Source organism: Capricornis sumatraensis, chromosome X (assembly GCF_032405125.1).
Source record: "Capricornis sumatraensis isolate serow.1 chromosome X, serow.2, whole genome shotgun sequence".
In the NCBI taxonomy this organism is placed as follows: domain Eukaryota; kingdom Metazoa; phylum Chordata; class Mammalia; order Artiodactyla; family Bovidae; genus Capricornis; species Capricornis sumatraensis.
The window spans coordinates 15,158,882-15,178,068 of NC_091092.1; the positions used below are offsets into that span (position 1 = coordinate 15,158,882).

The window sequence follows — 19,187 nt, forward strand, 5'->3', positions numbered from 1 at the left end:
TGAGACTCTCCAGTAATAGTGAGATGATGAACAAAGTTATTCAGAACCAAAAATGCCTTTCTCTTTTCGTAAATCGGATTCCCACTTTAAGCCAACAAAATTCCATAATTTTTATACTTTAATATTTTTCCTCTTTGTCTCTAGTAACTCAGTTTGCTAAAAATGGTATGGAATAGAAATTTCCATGTGTGGTAATAGGAAATAATTCAAGGTCACCTATCTGAAGAAATAATTATCCTGTACTGAGAACTACATTTTTCGAAAGCTCTTCTTTTTTTTATGCAGCCTCTTAGAATGGTATCATTTCAAGAACCAGTGAGTTAGGTTGAAATATGGCCTTGTTTTCCTTCCACTAGATGTGAAATAGGAGCAGCTTGGAAGTAAAATAGAGAACACTACTGGAGAATGGAGATTGAGAATTTGGCAGGGCCTCAGAAGCATCATAGTCCAGGACAAGAGATGTCAGTGGAGAGGGTCTGTGAATAGGAATGTGAGTTAGTAAACCAAGATTCAGAGGTGGCACTAGCTTCTATTTATTAGTGCAGGAAAATAAGCCCAGGCATTTGTCAAAAACAAGGTTTCAAGGGGGGAGAATAGCTTTCTGATTAATTCCCAACTCGCTTTCCTAGTGCACCAGCATCCCTGGGGAATCCAGCCTGTAAAGCCTCCATGGGTTAGTGTGTAATTATGTTACATCCACATTTCCTTTGGAAATGCTTAACGACTTCTTCTTTGTGTTCCTTGCAGGTGAAAGCCCAGCCTCTGCGGTTCTTAATGCCTCAGCAGGATTATTTTCACTAAAGATGGAAACACTGGAGTCTGAATTGACCTGTCCAATCTGCCTAGAGTTGTTTGAAGACCCCCTTCTGCTCCCTTGTGCTCACAGCCTCTGCTTCAGCTGTGCCCATCGCATCTTGGTCTCGAGCTGCAGCTCCGGTGAATCCATTGAACCCATTACTGCTTTCCAGTGTCCTACGTGCAGGTATGTTATCTCATTGAACCACCGGGGCCTGGACGGCCTCAAGAGAAATGTGACTCTGCAGAACATTATTGACCGCTTTCAGAAGGCTTCCGTCAGTGGACCCAATTCCCCAAGTGAGAGCCGCCGAGAGAGGACTTACAGGCCCAGCAGCGCCATGTCTAGTGAGCGAATTGCGTGCCAATTCTGTGAGCAGGACCCGCCAAGGGATGCAGTGAAAACGTGCATCACTTGTGAGGTCTCCTACTGTGACCGTTGCCTGCGGGCTACACACCCCAACAAGAAACCTTTCACCAGCCACCGCCTGGTGGAACCAGTGCCAGACACACATCTTCGAGGGATCACCTGCCTGGACCATGAAAATGAGAAAGTGAATATGTACTGTGTATCTGATGACCAATTGATCTGTGCCTTATGCAAACTGGTGGGGCGTCACCGAGACCATCAGGTCGCATCCCTGAATGATCGGTTTGAGAAGCTCAAGGTAAGGGATCTGGAAGACACACTTTACACAACTTTATCTCTTTACACATAGTCTTTATATACAGTCAGCAAGTTCCCTAATAAAATCGGTCACTTTTCCTATATGACAAAAATGAATTAACTCCAAGTTCTTCTCATAAGAAATAGCCTTATAACCTGCAAGCTCTCACTGTAGCCTGTTTCATCTTTTGCACATACTTGCTTGCATTCATTCACCTTTGGCCAGTTCTGGGGGATTTAGCCCATGGCCTACACTAATAGTCTGCCCAGGGAAACAGTACCCTCTCTCCTCTGACAATGACATATTATACCCTGTATATCTCTGCCATGATCTTTCCATGTCTTCTTTTAAGTATGTGAGCACCTGTGTAGGTATACTACAATTAGCATATGTGCTGATTTGCATAATTGTGCATATAGCAATGGGAAGGTTGGGTGTGTCTCCATGTAGATGTGGGTGGAGGTGTTTATCTACATAGGTGACAGGTTTTCTTGGAGGACAGTACTGTGTGTGTTATACACTAGAGAAATAAAGCTTTGGCACTGACCACTACAAATTGCTACCAAGCCCTTAACAAGGCGGCTAATTCTAAATCTGCCTTAAAAAACAAAGCAAATAGACAAAAACGGGACTTCGGTGTACTATGAAGTCAGGAGGGAGCATCAAATACTGAAGTAAACATTTAAACTGAAGGCAAAAAATATTTAATCCAGGATCACATTTTGTGCCAGTATTCATTTTTGTGGGGTACAGACCAAAGTGCTTGTTTGCAGTCCCTTCCTGGGAAGTTCCTGTTCAGTGGACAGAGTTTTCTGAAGTTGTTGTGCCATATAATATTTTTGTGCAAGTCTAAGTGCCTGTCTATTTTAGAGCACTCCTACCTCACGTTGATGTTTACAAATGTCAGATCCAGCAAATTATTTTATTACCATTGCCTGTCTGCTATGGGGCTCAATTTCTCTTAAGAAACTGCTTAACAGAAATTCCGGAAAAATAAAATGTTTAAACAAATAATAAGATTACCATCCCAAAATAGGACCTGGATATATAAGCGAAGCTAGAAGGAACACCCAGACAGCGTGGAAGAAGGGTGATACGGGAGTGGAGATTTCCCTCTTGCCATGCTATGGAAAAGTCATTGTAGCTTATGTAAAAATTATGATGTTGGTGAGGGTAGTAATACTCGGAATAGGATACACTTTCCATTCTGTGATTTATTGAAAACAATATTGAGAGTCACACTGACCGTGGTTTGTGCCTTTTTAATTTTTTTTTTAAATTTTTGGAATTTGTTGAAATTAGCTTTTTTTCAAAGTAATTTGTTTTGGCTGTGCCAGGTCTTCCTTGCTGTGTAAGCTTTTCTCTAGTTGCAGCAAGTGGGGGCTACTCTTTGTTGCACCGTGTGGGCTTCTCATTGTGGTGGCTTCTGTTGTTGCATAGGATGGGCTCTAGGGCAAGAGGGCTCCAGTAATTGCAGCATGTGGGTTCGGAATTGCAGGTCCCTGGCTCTAGAGCACAGGCTCAGTAGTGGTACATGGGCTTAGTCGCTCCGTGGCATGTGGAATCTTCCTGGATCAGGGATCGAACCCGTATTCCCTGCATTGGCAGGCAGATTCTTTACCACTGAGCCACCAAGGAAGTCCAATTTGTGCCTTTTGATTTTTATTTACATTTAATATTTATAAATTTGTATGAAGTTTAATGTTTATCTGTTGATTTCATTCAAGTTGATATTCTCATTCATATCAAGACTGCAGAGGGCAATAATCTCATTGGCTTCAATTCTTAGAATCCTAAGATGGTTGGCCTTGGACTTGGTCCAGTTGAAGCCCTGTGTTTTAAATTGGTATAAAATGGAGGCTTTGTGCGGCTAAGCCATTTGGTCAAAGTCACAGAACTGGAACTGGAACTCAGCTTCTAGAGCTAAGTTGAGTTAAATATCCTTTCTATTGTAGCCTGCTGTCACTTTGTTTTGGACCTAAACTTTTCCTATGAAATGTGATTTGAAACTTAAATTTATGCTCCAGCAACTGTACATTTCATGGGTCACAGATAAACAGTTAATAGCATTGAGGAAAAGGCATGTTGTATAAACTTACAGCTTTTTAATAGCAAGAGATGGAAGCGGGGTTGCAGGAATACCAGGGGATATGGAGAGGAGAGAACAATCTCTGCCAAATATTTGCAGGTGTTGGAACTATAATAAGGCATTGGCCTTGAGAAATATTCCAAACAGAAAAATCTGTATCCATATGTACCATTGAGATAACAAAAGACTGGATAGACCAAGCCTGTATCTACAGAACACCAGCTTTTTGAAAACATCCGAAAACATGAAAACATTGGATGATTGATTAGATATTTGGCATCATGCAGCTATAGTCCTTGTCTCCAGGGATAGGTGTAAAATAAAAGTATTTTGCCAAAAGATACTTAACTCTGTAACTAATCAGTAATTTGGAGAGTTAGGAAAGACCACATTTTGAATTGTTCCCCTTTAAATTTTTAGGAAATGTGCAGAAAATTCAGATTATAAATTAAGTGGAAACTTTTTTGCTCATTTTTGGACAGAGAGTGGAAACATATGAATCATTCCCAACTGTGTGGTTTGTTATGTTGTCTGGAACAACTTGGACTTTGAGGAGGGAGAGAGAAGTCCTGTTTGTGTGAGAGGGGGATGGGTGGGGTAGGGGTCACTTGGGTTTGGTGCCAAGAATAAAAGGATATTAATTCTCCACATTAAGCAGAGAGGAAGTCTGATGTTTAGGGTCACATGTCCTCACTTCTTTGAGTTAATTTTAATTTAGAAAAGCATTTAGGATTATCCCCTTAATCTGCTTGATTCTTCCTGAAGGAGAAAGGAGAAAGGTAGCTGTCAGAAGCTACAGGGTAGATGGCCTTGAGTGGACTCCCCTGGCCCTCAGAGGAGCACAGGAGTCCTACCCGAGGAGGGAAAAGGTTTTACTTACTGGTCAGTGTTTATTTGTACTTCTTTTCTGGAGATTCATTGGTGGCATTTCTAACTACTCTTTTTGCACTAACCTCCCTGATTAGGATTAGTGGTCTCAAATATTTATTTGTTCAATAAAGAATAAACAGATCATGACATTTTAGATGAAAGGTCAGAAGAACCAGAAGCTAGCCTGTCTTCTTAACATGTACTCAAAATGGGTTAGAGGATTTGGGATACTTAGTATTGTTTATTACCTTTACCTAATTGTCCAGGCTATCTAAATATCCTTCAGAACGCCACCAGTGGTTTAATTAATTCTTTGATTTGACAGAGTAATTGTTTTCATGACAGTCATTACAGTTTAAGCCCTATCAGAGTAACTATTTTCTCTATTCTCTTTTCATCTACTATTTCATATATATATATATATATATATATATATATATACACACACGTATATGTAAGCTTATGATATATGTTGCATTTCTATAAAAATGCTTCATATTTTAGAGTTTTCATTGTCACATGAGTTCTTCCCCTTAGAAAAATTGATATTGCATTAATAAATGTTGGCTTTATAAAAGAGGTCAAATTTGGGTGACCCTCTGCTGGAGACAGATCTCAACTGGATATTCCAAGTCCTGTACAACTTGGTTCTCATGCTTGCTCACCTATCTTTCCCTCCTGCCACTCTCAAGCATGTTACCTTCACCGTCCAGTAAAACCTCCTGACTCTCTGCTAAACATGCCACTCTCTTTTCTGACTCTTAACACTCACTCATACTGTTTTTTTAGCCTGCTTAGGCATCCCACCTACTGTTTAGTGCTGTATTGAAATCCTGTAAGGCCACTCCAACACACCCCAATGATACCATAAATTCTTTGAGGCCAGGCACAATGTCTTTTTGCAGCACGCAATGACAACCCACTCTAGCATTCTTGCCTGGAGAATCCCAAGGACAGAAGAGCCTGGCGGGCTACAGTCCATAGGAGATGGACACAACTAAAGTGACTGAGCATGCATGCACGATGTCTTTTATTTCTCCAAAGCCTTCCTTTGTGTCTAGCACACATAGTATAGGCTCAAGAAATCCAAATGAATTAAATCTTTGTAATGGATTTGCAGGAAGTATACCAGAATCTATAGCTTGTTTCCATACTCATAAGATGTAAAGCTGTCTTGCCATCTTTAACAGTTAATAAGTCTAGGGGAAAAAATCTGTGATCTACTGATAATGATAAAAACCAGAGTGTTAGCAAAAGTGTGACACGTCCTTAATTTCAGGTACCTATCCATTTTGACTGCTGGATTTTCTAACTGCCTAACCCTAAGGTGACATCTGTATAAATCAGATGTGATTATTATAATTCTCTTTGAGAGTGATGTCTTCACATTTCCATGCCCACAGCCTGCCAAAAATATAGCTGATGAAAACCAGGGGGAATAGAGGAATTTCCTGAAGGGAATAAACAAGTACATTTTCTTTTTCTTGTTACATTTCCACAAATTCATTACTACAAATAATTCTTAAATGCAGTTACATTTACCTATCAGGGATCTTGTTGTTATAAAATATTACCTGGCACTAGAGTAAGATTTTTGCTATAGAAAGTAAAAGTTCCTCCCCTGCACTCCCCCTTCAACACACACACACATACAAACAAAGACTGAGACAGAGAGAGCTAAAGATTGCCAGACAAAGAGAAGGGAAATAGGAGACTTGGAGAATGTTCAAAAGAAAACCACAGTGAGAGTTAAAAGGTTGGAAAATATGATATTCTAGAAGCTTATCATAGTGGGTTACTTGTCCTTCTTCCTACTCAGTCACTCTGTCATCTACCCACCCATTCTCACTCAGCCACCATCTTCTCCCAGTTGGTTGTCTACTCACCCACTTGACACCCACTTCTGTCTGCCAAAACAGATACCCTCGCAGCTTATCTACCAATGGATGTTTGTTTCTGAACCAGTATAAATATCAGAGAAATAAGGAGAAATGTCTTTATGAGAGACTGGGTTGAGAGAGGGCATATTTGCATACATCTGTGTATGTCACTATACACAAGTGTGTGTATCTCTGAATGGGTGGGTGGCTGAGAATTCAATCTGTGTGTGTGTCTGTGGATCTATAAATGTGTGTCACTCTGTGTGACGAGGAGAGTGCCTGTGTTCCTCTTCCGGGGGTTAATCTGTGGATAACTGGGGTATGAAGGGGTCGTGAGTGTAGGGCAGGTTTTCTGTAGTCACCCTAAGGAGAATTAGGGCTTCAGTAGACCCTATCCTGAGACAAGGGATCGCCAATAAATGAGCTTCATGATAAGACAAATCTTTAGGAGGACAGGGGTCACCATAGCTGAAGGAACAGAAAGAATTGCTTCTCACTTTCACCCACTTAGGTACTGAATCACACTAGCTAAATATTGGTATCATAAGAGCAGAACATTTGTGTCTAGATTTGCACTCTCTAAGGTACGGTGGTAGACGTGTGTGTATGAAAGTATTAGTCACTCGATCATGTCCAACTCTTTGTGGCTCTATGGACTGTATCCCACCAGGCTCCTCTGTCCATGGGATTTTCCAGGCCAGAATACTGGAGTGGGTCGCCATTTCTTTTTCAGGGGATCTTGCCAACCCAGAGATCGAACCCCAGTCTCCCGCATTGCAGGCAGATTCTTTACTGTCTGAGCTGTAATATCTGTCATGGGGTTTTCCAGCTAAACCAGCCTTCATCTCACAAACTTAAAATCATTCTTGCTTGTAGATCTGTAGTCTGTTAATTGTTCAAGACTTGCCCCTGACTACTTAGAATATGTATAAATCTGTACATGTTCTGTATGTGTGTGGGAGGGTAAAAAAATGCATTTTATTTCATTTCTACTTGAACTGTGTGCTAAGACTCATTTGAATCACCTTTCTCTCCCTCCAATAATTATATTGATTCTCTGACTCTATTAGCAGTGGTAGCAGGCCCCTGTGTTGGAAGATGTTTTCTGTTGTTTCTCAGATTTGAAAGCAAGTTTAGCAAGTGGATATTCCAACTATCTGTGCTCTTGAGTGAGTGAGTGAAAGTCGCTCAGTAGTGTCCAATTCTTTGCGACCCCATGGACTATACAGTCCATGGAATTCTCCAGGCCAGAATACTGGAGTGGGTAGCCTTTCCCTTCTCCAGGGGATCTTCCCAACCCAGGGATCAAACCCAGGTCTCTTCGATTGCGGGTGGATTCTTTACCAGCTGAGCCACAAGGGAAGCGCAATCTGTGCTCTTATCTTTGTTTTTCTTTTATTTCTTTTGTCCCAAGTCTCCTCTTCATCAACATCTGAAAGAGCTAACAATCATCAGTCTGAGAACAGCTTACACAACATTGACTCCAAGATTGTTCTTGGGTGGATGAAACTCCTGTCTGTTATTATTGGGCAAAAGAACATATTACAGAAATATAATATACACAAGGAAAGATTAAAGAAACAAGGATTATTAAACCCAAAGAAGTGAGGTTTAAAGGGGAAAATGTAATAATGGCATTCAAGTTCATGAAGCGTTGATATATGAGGTAATGTCTTGTTCTTTATCTCCCCTGAAGATGGATCAGACAAGAACTTAAACTGTAGCCCCAGGGATTTAGCTCTGGGGCTCATTCACTCATTTAAAAATCAATTAATGAGCATGCATTTTGTTTATTTAAAATGAAAGTATTAGTCACTCAGTCTTGTCTGACTCTTTGCGACCCCATGGACTGGAGCCCACCAGGCTCCTCTGTCTATGGGATTCTCCAGGCAAGAATACTGGAGTGGGTTGCCATTTCCTTCTCCAGGGGATCTTCCCAACCCAAAGATTGAACCTGGGTCTCCCGAATTGTAGGCAGATGCTTTATGATCTGAGCCACCAGGGAAGCCAGTCCATGAGGTTGGAAAGAGTCTTGGACACGACTGAGAGACTTCAGTTAATAAACAAGATGGGGCTTCCCTGGTAACTCAGACAGTAAAGAATATGTCTGAGCAAGAAACCTGTGTTTGATCCCTGGGTCTTTAGGTCATTGCAGTACGATCTGGAGACATGGGAAATAAGGCACAGTACCTGCCCTGAGGAACTTTGAGCTCAGTAAGGGAGATAGATAAGGACATGTCTGAATTCAGTATGGTAAGTGCCATGACACAGAGGAAAGGTCGGTGAAAGGAAGTCACTAAGCTAAAAGCAGGAATCAAATGATTTTGTTGGAGAAGAGGGCCAATTGGAGAGAAACTGAAGAAAGCATTGACAGGACTTGAAGAACGATTACAGTGCTTATAGATGATGGAGAGAAAGAATTAAAAAGTGATTTTCCAGGAGGAGATGTCTTGAAGAATGGTGGTATTGGACATAGAAATCGAGAAATTAGAAAGGGGCTAGTGGTTTTGGGGGTTGACTTGACTTCAGATTTGAGTTTATGTGATTGATTGTGGATCACTTAATATTCACTCACTCATCAAACATTTACCAAGCACCTACTAGGTGCCAAGCACTAGAAGAGGTGTTGGGGTTCCAGTGATAAACACAACACAGCCCCAACGCTGGTGGAGTGCTCAGCTTAGTGTGGGGAGGCAGACAAGTGAGGACACAGTGACAAGACTGTGGTGAGTGATAGTGGAGGTGCTGAGGGGCGGTAGGGGTGGGTGTGAGACTACATAGGAGGGGCAACAAAAGCGACTTCGGGTGGCATTTTGGACCCCCAGTTGGGGGGCAAGGTTGGGGTTAGGGGCAAGGAGTGTTGTAGTCCAGAGAAAATAGTTTGTTCAAATATCTGGTGGAGGTTGAGCATGGAGCACTTTCAGAACTGAAAGGGCAAATGTTCTAGAACGAGTTGACATTCGGGCCTTTGTGGTGGCTGAAAGATCGGGGCCAGAGACATAGGTTTGAGGGTCTTGAGCGTGGAGGGAGAAGCAGGCAGTAGTGGGCTGGATGAGAGCTGGGGAGCAAGCCCTGAATCACCCTCCTGGTCTAGGAGGAAGACAACAGAGGAGGGCAACACATGAAGGAGAAAGGGGAGGATGTGTATGAAGAGGCAGGAGCCAAAAAAGAAGCATGCAAGTGGAAGAGAGTCGTGAGGCCTCCGGGAAAGTAGAGTTCCTTTGGTTAGTATTATCAAAGTAAACACTAGATTTAGGCTTTTAGTACAGGTTTTCTTTTAGAAGGTCCAAATCATAATTTACATGTTTAAGCTAGAGACTTAACCAGGATACACCCCTGAAGAGAGGAAAAAGAAAAGAGTGTATAGCTTGTAGATCGTTTGTATAGAATTTCTACTAAGGAGACAGAGAGGGTGCATCTTTGCTGGATGGTTTCAGGACCTTCTGAGAAGAGGAGGGCTGGCCACCTTTTTCACCGGCTTGAAGACCAGTCTGCTGGTGCCCAAGAAACCCTCAGGGAGGGCAGATCTCATACCCCCGGTATGTCACCTGCCTCTCTTTCTGGGACAAAGCCTGTGTCTATACAACAGCAAATAAATGTTTGGGGAAGGAATAAATTCAGGCATAAGGGTGTGGGCTTCAGTTTGTGGACCAGATGGTGTGTTCTGCTGTTGAAAGGCCATATGTAATTGATACATAAAGTGACAGACTGAAGCAAAAGCAAAGTAAGTATTTTAAGACAAGCAGTTAAAAAAAGAAGGCAGAATGTGACCCCAAAAGTGTGCTAAGATTTTGGCTACTGGCTTTTGGAAGAGCTCGGAACATCAGTAAATAGACAGGATGTCAAAAAAGAGCTTGTCAAAGAATAGCAATGGGGTCACTGGCTCCAAGTATTTTTAAAGATGAAGTTGTCTGCTGTCAACTGGGAAGGCCGAGGTTTGGGGTGGGTTGGCCTTTCTTCCATTCACTTCTCCCTGCAACCTCCAAGGTTCAGTTCCCACATCAAAACAGTGGGGATCTTGTCTAGGTTTAGATAATGTTCGCCTTGTACCTTGTAGAAAGCAAGAGAGAATTCTGTGGCATTCAGTGGCAAGAAAACATGTTTCAATAGAACAAAGAGAAAGGCTTTGCCCATTTCTAGGCTTCAAGACTTGCTGTGTCAGGTAGGTGTATATAGGTGTGCTCATATATGTGTGAATACATGTGCTTTCCCAGAGCATGACAGATGATCACGGTCAAGTGTGTGCCATAAGGGGACTCTGGTTTTAATGAAGAGCTGGTGTTTGAATGTGTAGCTAGATTTCTTGAGTGAAGCAATGATAAAGTTATCTGAAATAACCTGTGTCTAAAGAAGTAAAAAAAAAAAAAACACACACACAGCAATTATTTGAGAGGGTTAGTGAAGCCATTTCTTTTTATGGGAAGCTGTCTGGAAGAAGAATAGCCCGTGCCTGGCTTTCTCAGAAATAGCAAAGCATTTTCCTCTTTGGGAAGGGTATAACAAAACACAAACAGGCCAATTCTATATGACACAAATGAGGTGGAACTTGGGTAAAAATGTAATCAGTGTAGACTGCCAATTAAGCTAACTTGGGCCTTTTAAAATCTGTTATGCAAATCAGCCAAGTCTTCCCCTCACTTTGTGCCATTTAGACACATGTACAGTTTTGAGAGAGCTCTAACTATGTAGTCACCTGGAAGTATGGAGGGGGCAGGTTGTGTCACAGTTTCATAGCTAAATGGCTTCTCTAAGCCTCAGGGAAGCACAGAAGGGGCCAGAGGTAACCTCCTGCAGCAGGAAATGGGAGCTTCATCCTGCTCTCCCTGCCAACCTCCTGTCCTGTTTCCTCCAGCAGATATCTCCATTCCAATCTCCCTTGCCACTTGGGCTCACTCATTATCATAGATCAAGTGTTCAGAGAAACCTGCACTAACTAGGCGTAGGCAGAAGGAGCCTGGCCCAGTCAGTCGCTAAGTGGACTGCAGGAGAAAAGAACAAGAGCAACACAACAACAAAGAGACATGTTTTACATAAGATTTTGCACACACCCACATGTGCACACAGACACACACACACACACACACACACACATCTTTTTAGTTTACTTAGTGTATAGCCATAATAATTACTTGGCCAAATCAATGAAATCACCCAAACTAGAGTGGCACAGAGTTCCTAGTTGCAAATGATTCATTAGGGCTAAGCATGATAAGGAAGGGTGAGGAAATGGACTGCATAATTGCTTCAGTTCTCTGCTTCCCTTTGCCTATGTTCGTTATTGAGAATCAATTCCAGTTTGAGAGGAGGCTTTAATTCCCAGTAAATGAATAGGAAGTGAGTAAGTAAATGTTCGGTATTTCCCTCGAATTATGTCTCATAATGTAAGAAAACAGTGGCAAAAAGCCATCAACAGATGGTGTTTTCATTAGCCAAAGATTTATTTTTCCAAGCACTTTCATATTAATGAAGTAAGGTTGAAATTAGAGTCATGTTGTCAGTTCTAGTTCTAGGTTGATAAAATGTGCTGGCATTCGGCAAATTGCTAGGGGGTGGGCAGAGTGAAATAACCATTTGCTATAATGTGATGGTAACCCAAGGTCTGTAGTCTAATCAGACCCCACATTGTATGTTCAGCCCTAATTTTTGTTTTCAGTGGCTTTACAGAAGCTGTGAGTCTCAGTTGTGAGCCATAAATGAGGAACACACGGCAGGGATTAGTACTGCTCTACACTATGAATTATTTATAAGATATCAGTTTCATGACAAGTGTTGCAACAGGTTGCATGCATTTGTTAGGAAACATTCTCCCCATGGAATCCCATGTTTGAAAGAAAACACAGTACAGTTGAAATACAGATTTCTAACATTATATCTGCTCTGAGTTCATCAATCTTCACTATATTTACCTAATATGTAGATAGAGTCATTTGTGATACATGGAATGTCCACTGATCTAGGAATCTGGACCACTCTGCCTCAGGAAATCACAAACTGATTGTATCCGTTATCCATGCCTACTCTCTGACTTGAGCTGGACCTTTTCATCAGACTACAGCTCCATCATATTCACCTTATGGCTCAATTTTTGAAGAGGAGTCCAGACTTGTAGCCTCTACGTCATCACTATTGACATACTAACTCTGCACAGTTTGGCACTTGCTTCCAAAACTCTGCTGAAACTCCTTTTTCAAAGGTCACCAGTGACCTCTAATTACCAAATCCAGCTGCCTTTTATCAGGCCCCATATTTCTTGCCCTCTGCATATTTGAGAGTGACAAATCCTTTCCTGAAACACGTTTCTCTTGATTATCCTCTTAGCTTGGCCCATATCTGCATTTCCAACTGCTTTGCATATTGCAAGTCTCCTCCTGACCAGTGCCCCTGCTCCCAGGTCTTCTTGTTTTAGTCGGCCCCACATAGGTTGATCTCATAAATGCAGCCCTGATTATGTCATTGTCTTGCTCAAAAGCCTTTGCTAAACCGCTACTGCTTTGAAAAACAAGTACGTACTCCTCGCCTAGACATTTAAGACCTTCATCACGGCCTCAATCTCCATTTCCAGCCTTGCGCCCCACTATTTTTTTGTACCCTCTATTCTAGCCCAACTCAACCCTGTTCCTTGGATATGTCCTATACTTTATTCCTTTTTATTTTGCTCATGCTGTTCCTTGTGCCTGGAATGCCCTGCCCTCCTTCATCTCTATTAAAATCCTGCTTATCCTTCAAGACCCATCTTAATGTTTTTTCTATTCACATATTATATATCCTCTATATATTTGCATGACACCCAAAGAAATCAACATGTACATTAATGAATATCCTATGATAGCTAATATAATAGCCTTCATAGTACTAATAAAATACATATCAGTTTTAACTTAGTACCAGCACATATTATAAAGCAATTATCCTCCAATTAAAGAAATATCAGGGACTTCCATGGTGGTCCAGTGGCTGAGACTCCATGAGCCCAATGCAGGAGGCTAGAGTTGGGTCCCTGGTTGGGGAACTAAGATCCCACACGCCTGCAGCAAAGAGTTCGTGTGCTGCAGCAAGATCTGGTGCAGCCAAATAAACAAATAAAAATAAATATATAAAAAATATCAACCCCCCAAAATTCAACTTAGTAATATCCATTATAAGGTTTTTAAAAATATTAACCACCTCAAAGTAAGTCCTGCTGCTGCTAAGTCGCTTCAGTTGTGTCCGACTCTGTGCGACCCCACAGACGGCAGCCCACCAGGCTCCCCCATCCCTGGGATTCTCCAGGCAAGAACACTGGAGTGGGTTGCCATTTCCCTCTCCAGTGCATGAAAGTGAAAAGTGAAAGTGAAGTCGCTCAGTCATATCCGACTCTTAGTGACCCCATGGACTGCAGCCCACAAGGCTCCTCCATCCATGGGATTTTCCAGGCAAGAGTGCTGGAGTGGGGTGCCATTGCCTTCTTCAAAAGTAAATCCTAGGGCCCATATTTAAAACTTAGTTGTCATGGATGTCCATTGATTCATTCTTTCAATTCCTTCATGCAGTATATGTGGACTATATGCCCCTCAGGCAGAGGGGTTGCAACTAAGACCAAATCAGACATAACTCCCCTTCAGGGAGATGAAATTACACTTCAGAGCAGAAGATGGACAATAAACAAGCACCAACAGCTATCTAAGTATAAATTATGATAAGTACCATGAATAAGTAAATCCATCACCATCCAGTTGAAAATAATTTGAGTCCACAGGTCTGGGTAAGAGTCTCAGGGTGGACAGTTATGGGGGATCTATGTTCTGATGTTAGGGGCCTAGACTTCAATACTGACAGAGGAAATCAACAGGCCCCCAATATGGGCCATAAGAATGCTTTTTACATAGAAAACATTGCCCTTCTATAAAAACACTCTAAAGTACTTGGTGAAATTAATCATCTTAAAAAAAAAAAAAAAAACTTTTTTTTTTCATATTAGAGTACAGCCAATTAACAATGTTGTGATAGTTTCAGATGTCCAGCAGAGTGGCTCAGCCATACATATACATGTATCCATTCTCTCCCAAATTCCCCTTCCATCCAGGCTGCCATATGACATTGAGCAGAGTTCCCTGTGCTATACAGTAGGTCCTTGTTGGTTATCCATTTAATATATAGAAGTGTGTACCTGTGTATCCCAAACTCCCTAACTATCCCTTCCCTCTACCCTTTCCCCTTGGGAAGCATAAGTTCATTCTCTAAGTCTGTGAGTCTCTGTTTTGTAAATGAGTTCATTTGTATTTTTTTTTGTTATTTTTTAGATTTCATGTGTAAGGATATCATATAATGTTTCTCCTTCTCTAAGACCCATCTTAATTTCATCTCCTGTTTATCTCTGAAGTCAAAGCACCTTGAATAGAGTGGGTGCTCAATACCTTCTGTATTAAATATAAATGAAATACCTTTTGTATGAAGTCTCTGAACTGCCATTTCTTTCCTTTGTCCTGGCATCTTCTTTGCTTATAACTCACGTCCAAATCAACAATTGTGGGCCTTCGTGTTTTCCTTTTTCTCTCTTCCTTTTTCCTTGCTAAGGGGAAGACCACAGATTGAGATGGTGGTGGAGTTAAGGAAGGCCAGGAGAGACACAGTGCCCAAGCCAAGAAAAATGGAACAAATGGTGAAAACTCACTCCCATGGGAATAAAGCCAGAGAACCCAAGAGAGATCTGGCAAGAAGCAGGGATTAAGCTGTTTCTCGTAATCCAGACTGAGGACAAGTGAGATCAGATTACCTGTCCTAGCAATACATATATCCATGAGAACACTCACCTGGGATAGATTCGTGGGACAGTGTCAAGGATACTAAGGAAACACAGCTACCTAGCAGAAAAGAAAGGGGCCAAGTACATGAGTCCTCTCACCTTTTCCCCACTCTTCCTTGCCCCCTCTTCCCTGCCCCTGCCCAAAACATGAACTTTGAACAACAATGAACTGTAGGAACGATGAAGACAGCAATGAAGCAATGGGCACGACCAAGGGAAGGCATGCTATGCTAGCAGTATAAAGGCCCAGAAGTTGGGGTATTACATTTGGAACAAACTTTGTTGGGATGGTGAGTGAGAGAGGAATGGTTATTGGGGCAGGTACTGGAAGAGAAGCCGCTGCCAGAGCTGAAGACTTGAAAATGAGGAATAATTTTTAAAAATCCTATTATTAATCTAGAATGAATAACATTCTGTTTTTGTTTTCCCACAGGAGGAATGGAAGAGAGTAGCATGCTCAACTGACAGTATGCTAGGAGGTCTTAGGACTGCTGTAACCATGTTGTAATAAACAGATTTGCAAAGAATCTATGTCCCAATAAATGATAGTAAGCAGTAGATGTCCTGTCTTGATAGAGCCAGGCTTTGCAGTTCGAAGTCTGGCATTTCTGTAGGCTCGCTTAGTGCCAAAAGAGGGAAGCTGTGAGATAGAAAGCTAGATTCTGATGAATTTCACACTTGAAATACCATTTTTTTTTTCTGAAAGAACCTACTGATAAATATAAAGTGTTATCACCAAAGACAAAAAAAAATACCATGGAATACTGAGGCAATATTGATGACTAGAGACCTGGCTTTCAGTCTTCGCTTTGCCACATGCTAGTTTTATGACTGGGCAAAGCACTGTAACCCCACTCTGCAGCTCATTTCTCTCATCTGTCGAATGCTGACATGATTATTAAATGACATGTATGAAATTGCCTCGAGTAGTGTCTGGCAAGTAGTAACTGTTCAATAAGTTATAGTTTTCTTAGTCAGCTCACCTGTAAAAAAGAGAATAAAACCTGTTTTCCCTATGTCACAGAATTACTATGAGTGCAAAATGAGATATTGACTCTGAGATAGTTTTAAAAGTTTAAAAATATTATAGAGAACATACAGTTGCTTTAAAGTCATTAAATTCCTACATCCTCAAAGTCATGGATGTCATTTTTTCCCCCCAAATGGCAATCTGGAACAAAGGTACAGCATTATTAATCAGTACTTAGAACAGTGTTTGGCCCATAGGCAATGAATCTTTGAAATAATTGTTGACTGACTGATAGCCACATGGTACTGGGTCTCAAACTCATCAAACATTTCTTCTTTCTCCCCGCTTTTCCCTGCTTCCCTCTGGCTTCGTATTTGGCAATGGCAGCAAACTCTGGAGATGAACCTCACCAACCTGGTTAAGCGCAACAGTGAACTAGAAAATCAAATGGCCAAGCTAATACAGATCTGCCAGCAGGTTGAGGTATGTAACAGAAACATTTGTCATTCTTTCAAAGAACCAGGATCCAGTGATCCTTTTGGGGGGATTTGTCTTGCCAGAGTATGGCTCAGTCATTTGGAGTGAAAGGCTTAATGAGAATTCTGCTGCTGCTGCTGCTGCTGCTGCTGCTGCTGCTAAGTCGCTTCAGTCGTGTCCGACTCTTGTGTGACCCCATAGATGGCAGCCCACCAGGCTTCCCCGTCCCTGGGATTCTCCAGGCAAGAACACTGGAGTGGGTTGACATTTCCTTCTCCAGTGCATGAAAGTGGAAAGTGAAAGTGAAGTCACTCAGTCATGTCCAACTCTTAGCGACCCCATGGACTACAGCCCACCAGGCTCCTTGGTCCATGGGATTTTCCAGGCAAGGGAACTGGAGTGGGGGTGCCGTTGCCTTTTAGCCAAAAGGCCGAGAATGAGAATTCTAAGAAATCTAATTTCTTCAAGATGCATGTTCTAAGAAAAGGGGCAGATAGCTATTGTTTAAAAGATAATAATAAGTGGTAGTGGTGTGTGGAGGGGAAGACATCAGCCCAAGGGGCAAATGCTGTCTCCTCTTCCAATAGCAGGTGGTATGAGAATCCAACATGAAGTGTGTTTCTTTCTTCATCAGACTGGACCTCATAGGTCCTTAAAGAGATTGCTAGAGAGTCAGAAAAGTTGGCAACCCGAGGTCCTTGAGGGTAAAGTGAGGTTTGTTCAATGCAATATTATTTCTGTAAAAAATATGATCAAATTTGCTTCTCTTCTTCCTAGCCTATTCTCCCTTCTTTTTCATGCACCTTACCTGGTCCTCACTCATCACCTTTCCACTTCTTCCTGTCATTAACAAATGGTATCTATGTTAAAGTTATCTGTGAATGTTCATGTATTACACAATATAAGATTTTCCAAATGTGTTATCTACATAAAATTTCAGAACAAAGCTTATGAGAGGAGTTGACCTCTTCATAAGTGGATGTGATAGAAGAAAGACGCTTTTTCTCTCTTTTCCTCAAGAGCCGGAAACTTCAGCCATAGCATTTGGTTTTGTGTTGATTTTCTTGACGAGCTGCCAGTAGAGCTTAAAGTGTAGACAGGGTTGGGTAAAATATTCTAGGACTCCTTGTGGGCAGTGGTTGGGTAAAAATGTTTCCATTTATAACCTGATACTCTAGTTCTAGGGCTTTCCTTGTAGCCCAGATGGTTAAGAATCTGTCTGCAATGCAGGAGACCTGGGTTCAATCCCTGGGTCGGGAAGATCTCCTGGGGGAGGAAATGGCAACCCACTCCAGTATTCTTGCCTGGAGAATCCCATGCACAGAGGAGCCTGGCGGCTACAGTCCATGGCTCGGGAAGAGTCGGACACAACTTAGCGACTAAAACCACTACCACCACTCTAGTTCTAGTCTTACTTGTATCACAGAAAATGTGATGGTTTAAGTTTATTTTAAGCAATACAATAACTTTATTAATATCTCATCTCTTAATCCCCATTGGGGATTCCTATTTAAAAGAATGTGAAGAATCTTATGAAAGAATCAGAAAGGCAAATTCTTTGCCTTCTTATGAAAGGCAAAGAATCTTATATGAGTAACCACTCCTGATTGTTCCTGGAGACTTCCCTGGTGCCTCAGACAGTAAAAGCATCTGCCTACAATGCGGGAGACCTGGGTTCGATCCCTGGGTTGGGAAGATCCACTGGAGAAGGAAATAGCAACCCACTCCAGTATTCTTGCCTGGAAAATCCCATGGACAGAGGAGCCTGGCAGGCTACAGTCCATGGGGTCGCAAAGAGTCGGACACGACTGAGCAACCTCGCTTCACTTCCTGATTGTTTGGATATCTTAAAATACTGGGTTTCTTAAAGTAGGTTGTTCTTGTAGGATGAGCATACCATAGCAATTTAATCACTGCTGGGTGCTCCATTCATGGAAGAGAGGGCTGCTGAATGTAGGGGTACGTAGGATACTGGTTAAACTCAGGTGCAAAATTGTGGAATGGGGTGGGGAATTTAGGAAGAAGTATAAGAAATGGAAAGAAAAAATACTGGAATGTAAGTTGGAAAATTGGGTTCTAAACGTGACTCTGTCATTAACTGGTAGTATGATCTTGGGTAAGTCATCTAGCCTTTCAACTTCAGTGTCCTTCCCTATAAAATGAGGGATTGAACTGAATAACATGACCTTCACTGTCTGTTCCAAAGGCATGATTCTGTGAATAGTTACTTTATTCTGTTCTTTTTCTCTTCAGTCTCATCCTTTCCAAGAGGGGAGAAGCAAAACAGAAGGCATTTTAGAATGGTTTTCAGCTAATCAGAATCCCTTTATGTTCCACTCTATCAAAGGTTCTGATTATGCTGTTAGATTACTGTATAAGAAATCCACACTGGTGAAGAGACAAGGAAGTATTGTGAGCAGGAGATAAGAAAAGGAATCCCTTTGGTTTAGAATTTGCATGATTGAGGGTGGGGTTACAGTTCATAGTGAATAAAACATGGCTAGAAATTAGAATAATTGCTTCCTCATTCTCATCAAAAAGTTATGTAAGTAGAGAGCAAGTTGTAGTCAAATTAGCAAAGTAAGCAGTTTCTTTTCATTGCTTATTCACTTTAGCACTGCTCTAACATCTTATTACACACCCCTCCCCCCACCTT

The 19,187-nt window shown here is 41.7% G+C and overlaps 1 protein-coding gene across 2 annotated transcripts in view; it reads left to right on the forward strand.

The window, feature by feature from the left end:
- The first annotated feature begins 788 nt into the window (after positions 1-788).
- Positions 789-19,187, forward strand: part of MID2 (midline 2) — an 82,503-nt gene continuing 64,104 nt past the window's right edge. For both annotated transcript variants that reach the window (XM_068962707.1, XM_068962708.1), the window contains exons 1-2: positions 789-1,463; positions 16,442-16,537. In XM_068962707.1, the coding sequence (XP_068818808.1) occupies positions 804-1,463; positions 16,442-16,537 (756 nt within the window). In that variant the 5' untranslated portion in view covers positions 789-803. The remainder of the gene's footprint in view (positions 1,464-16,441; positions 16,538-19,187) is intronic.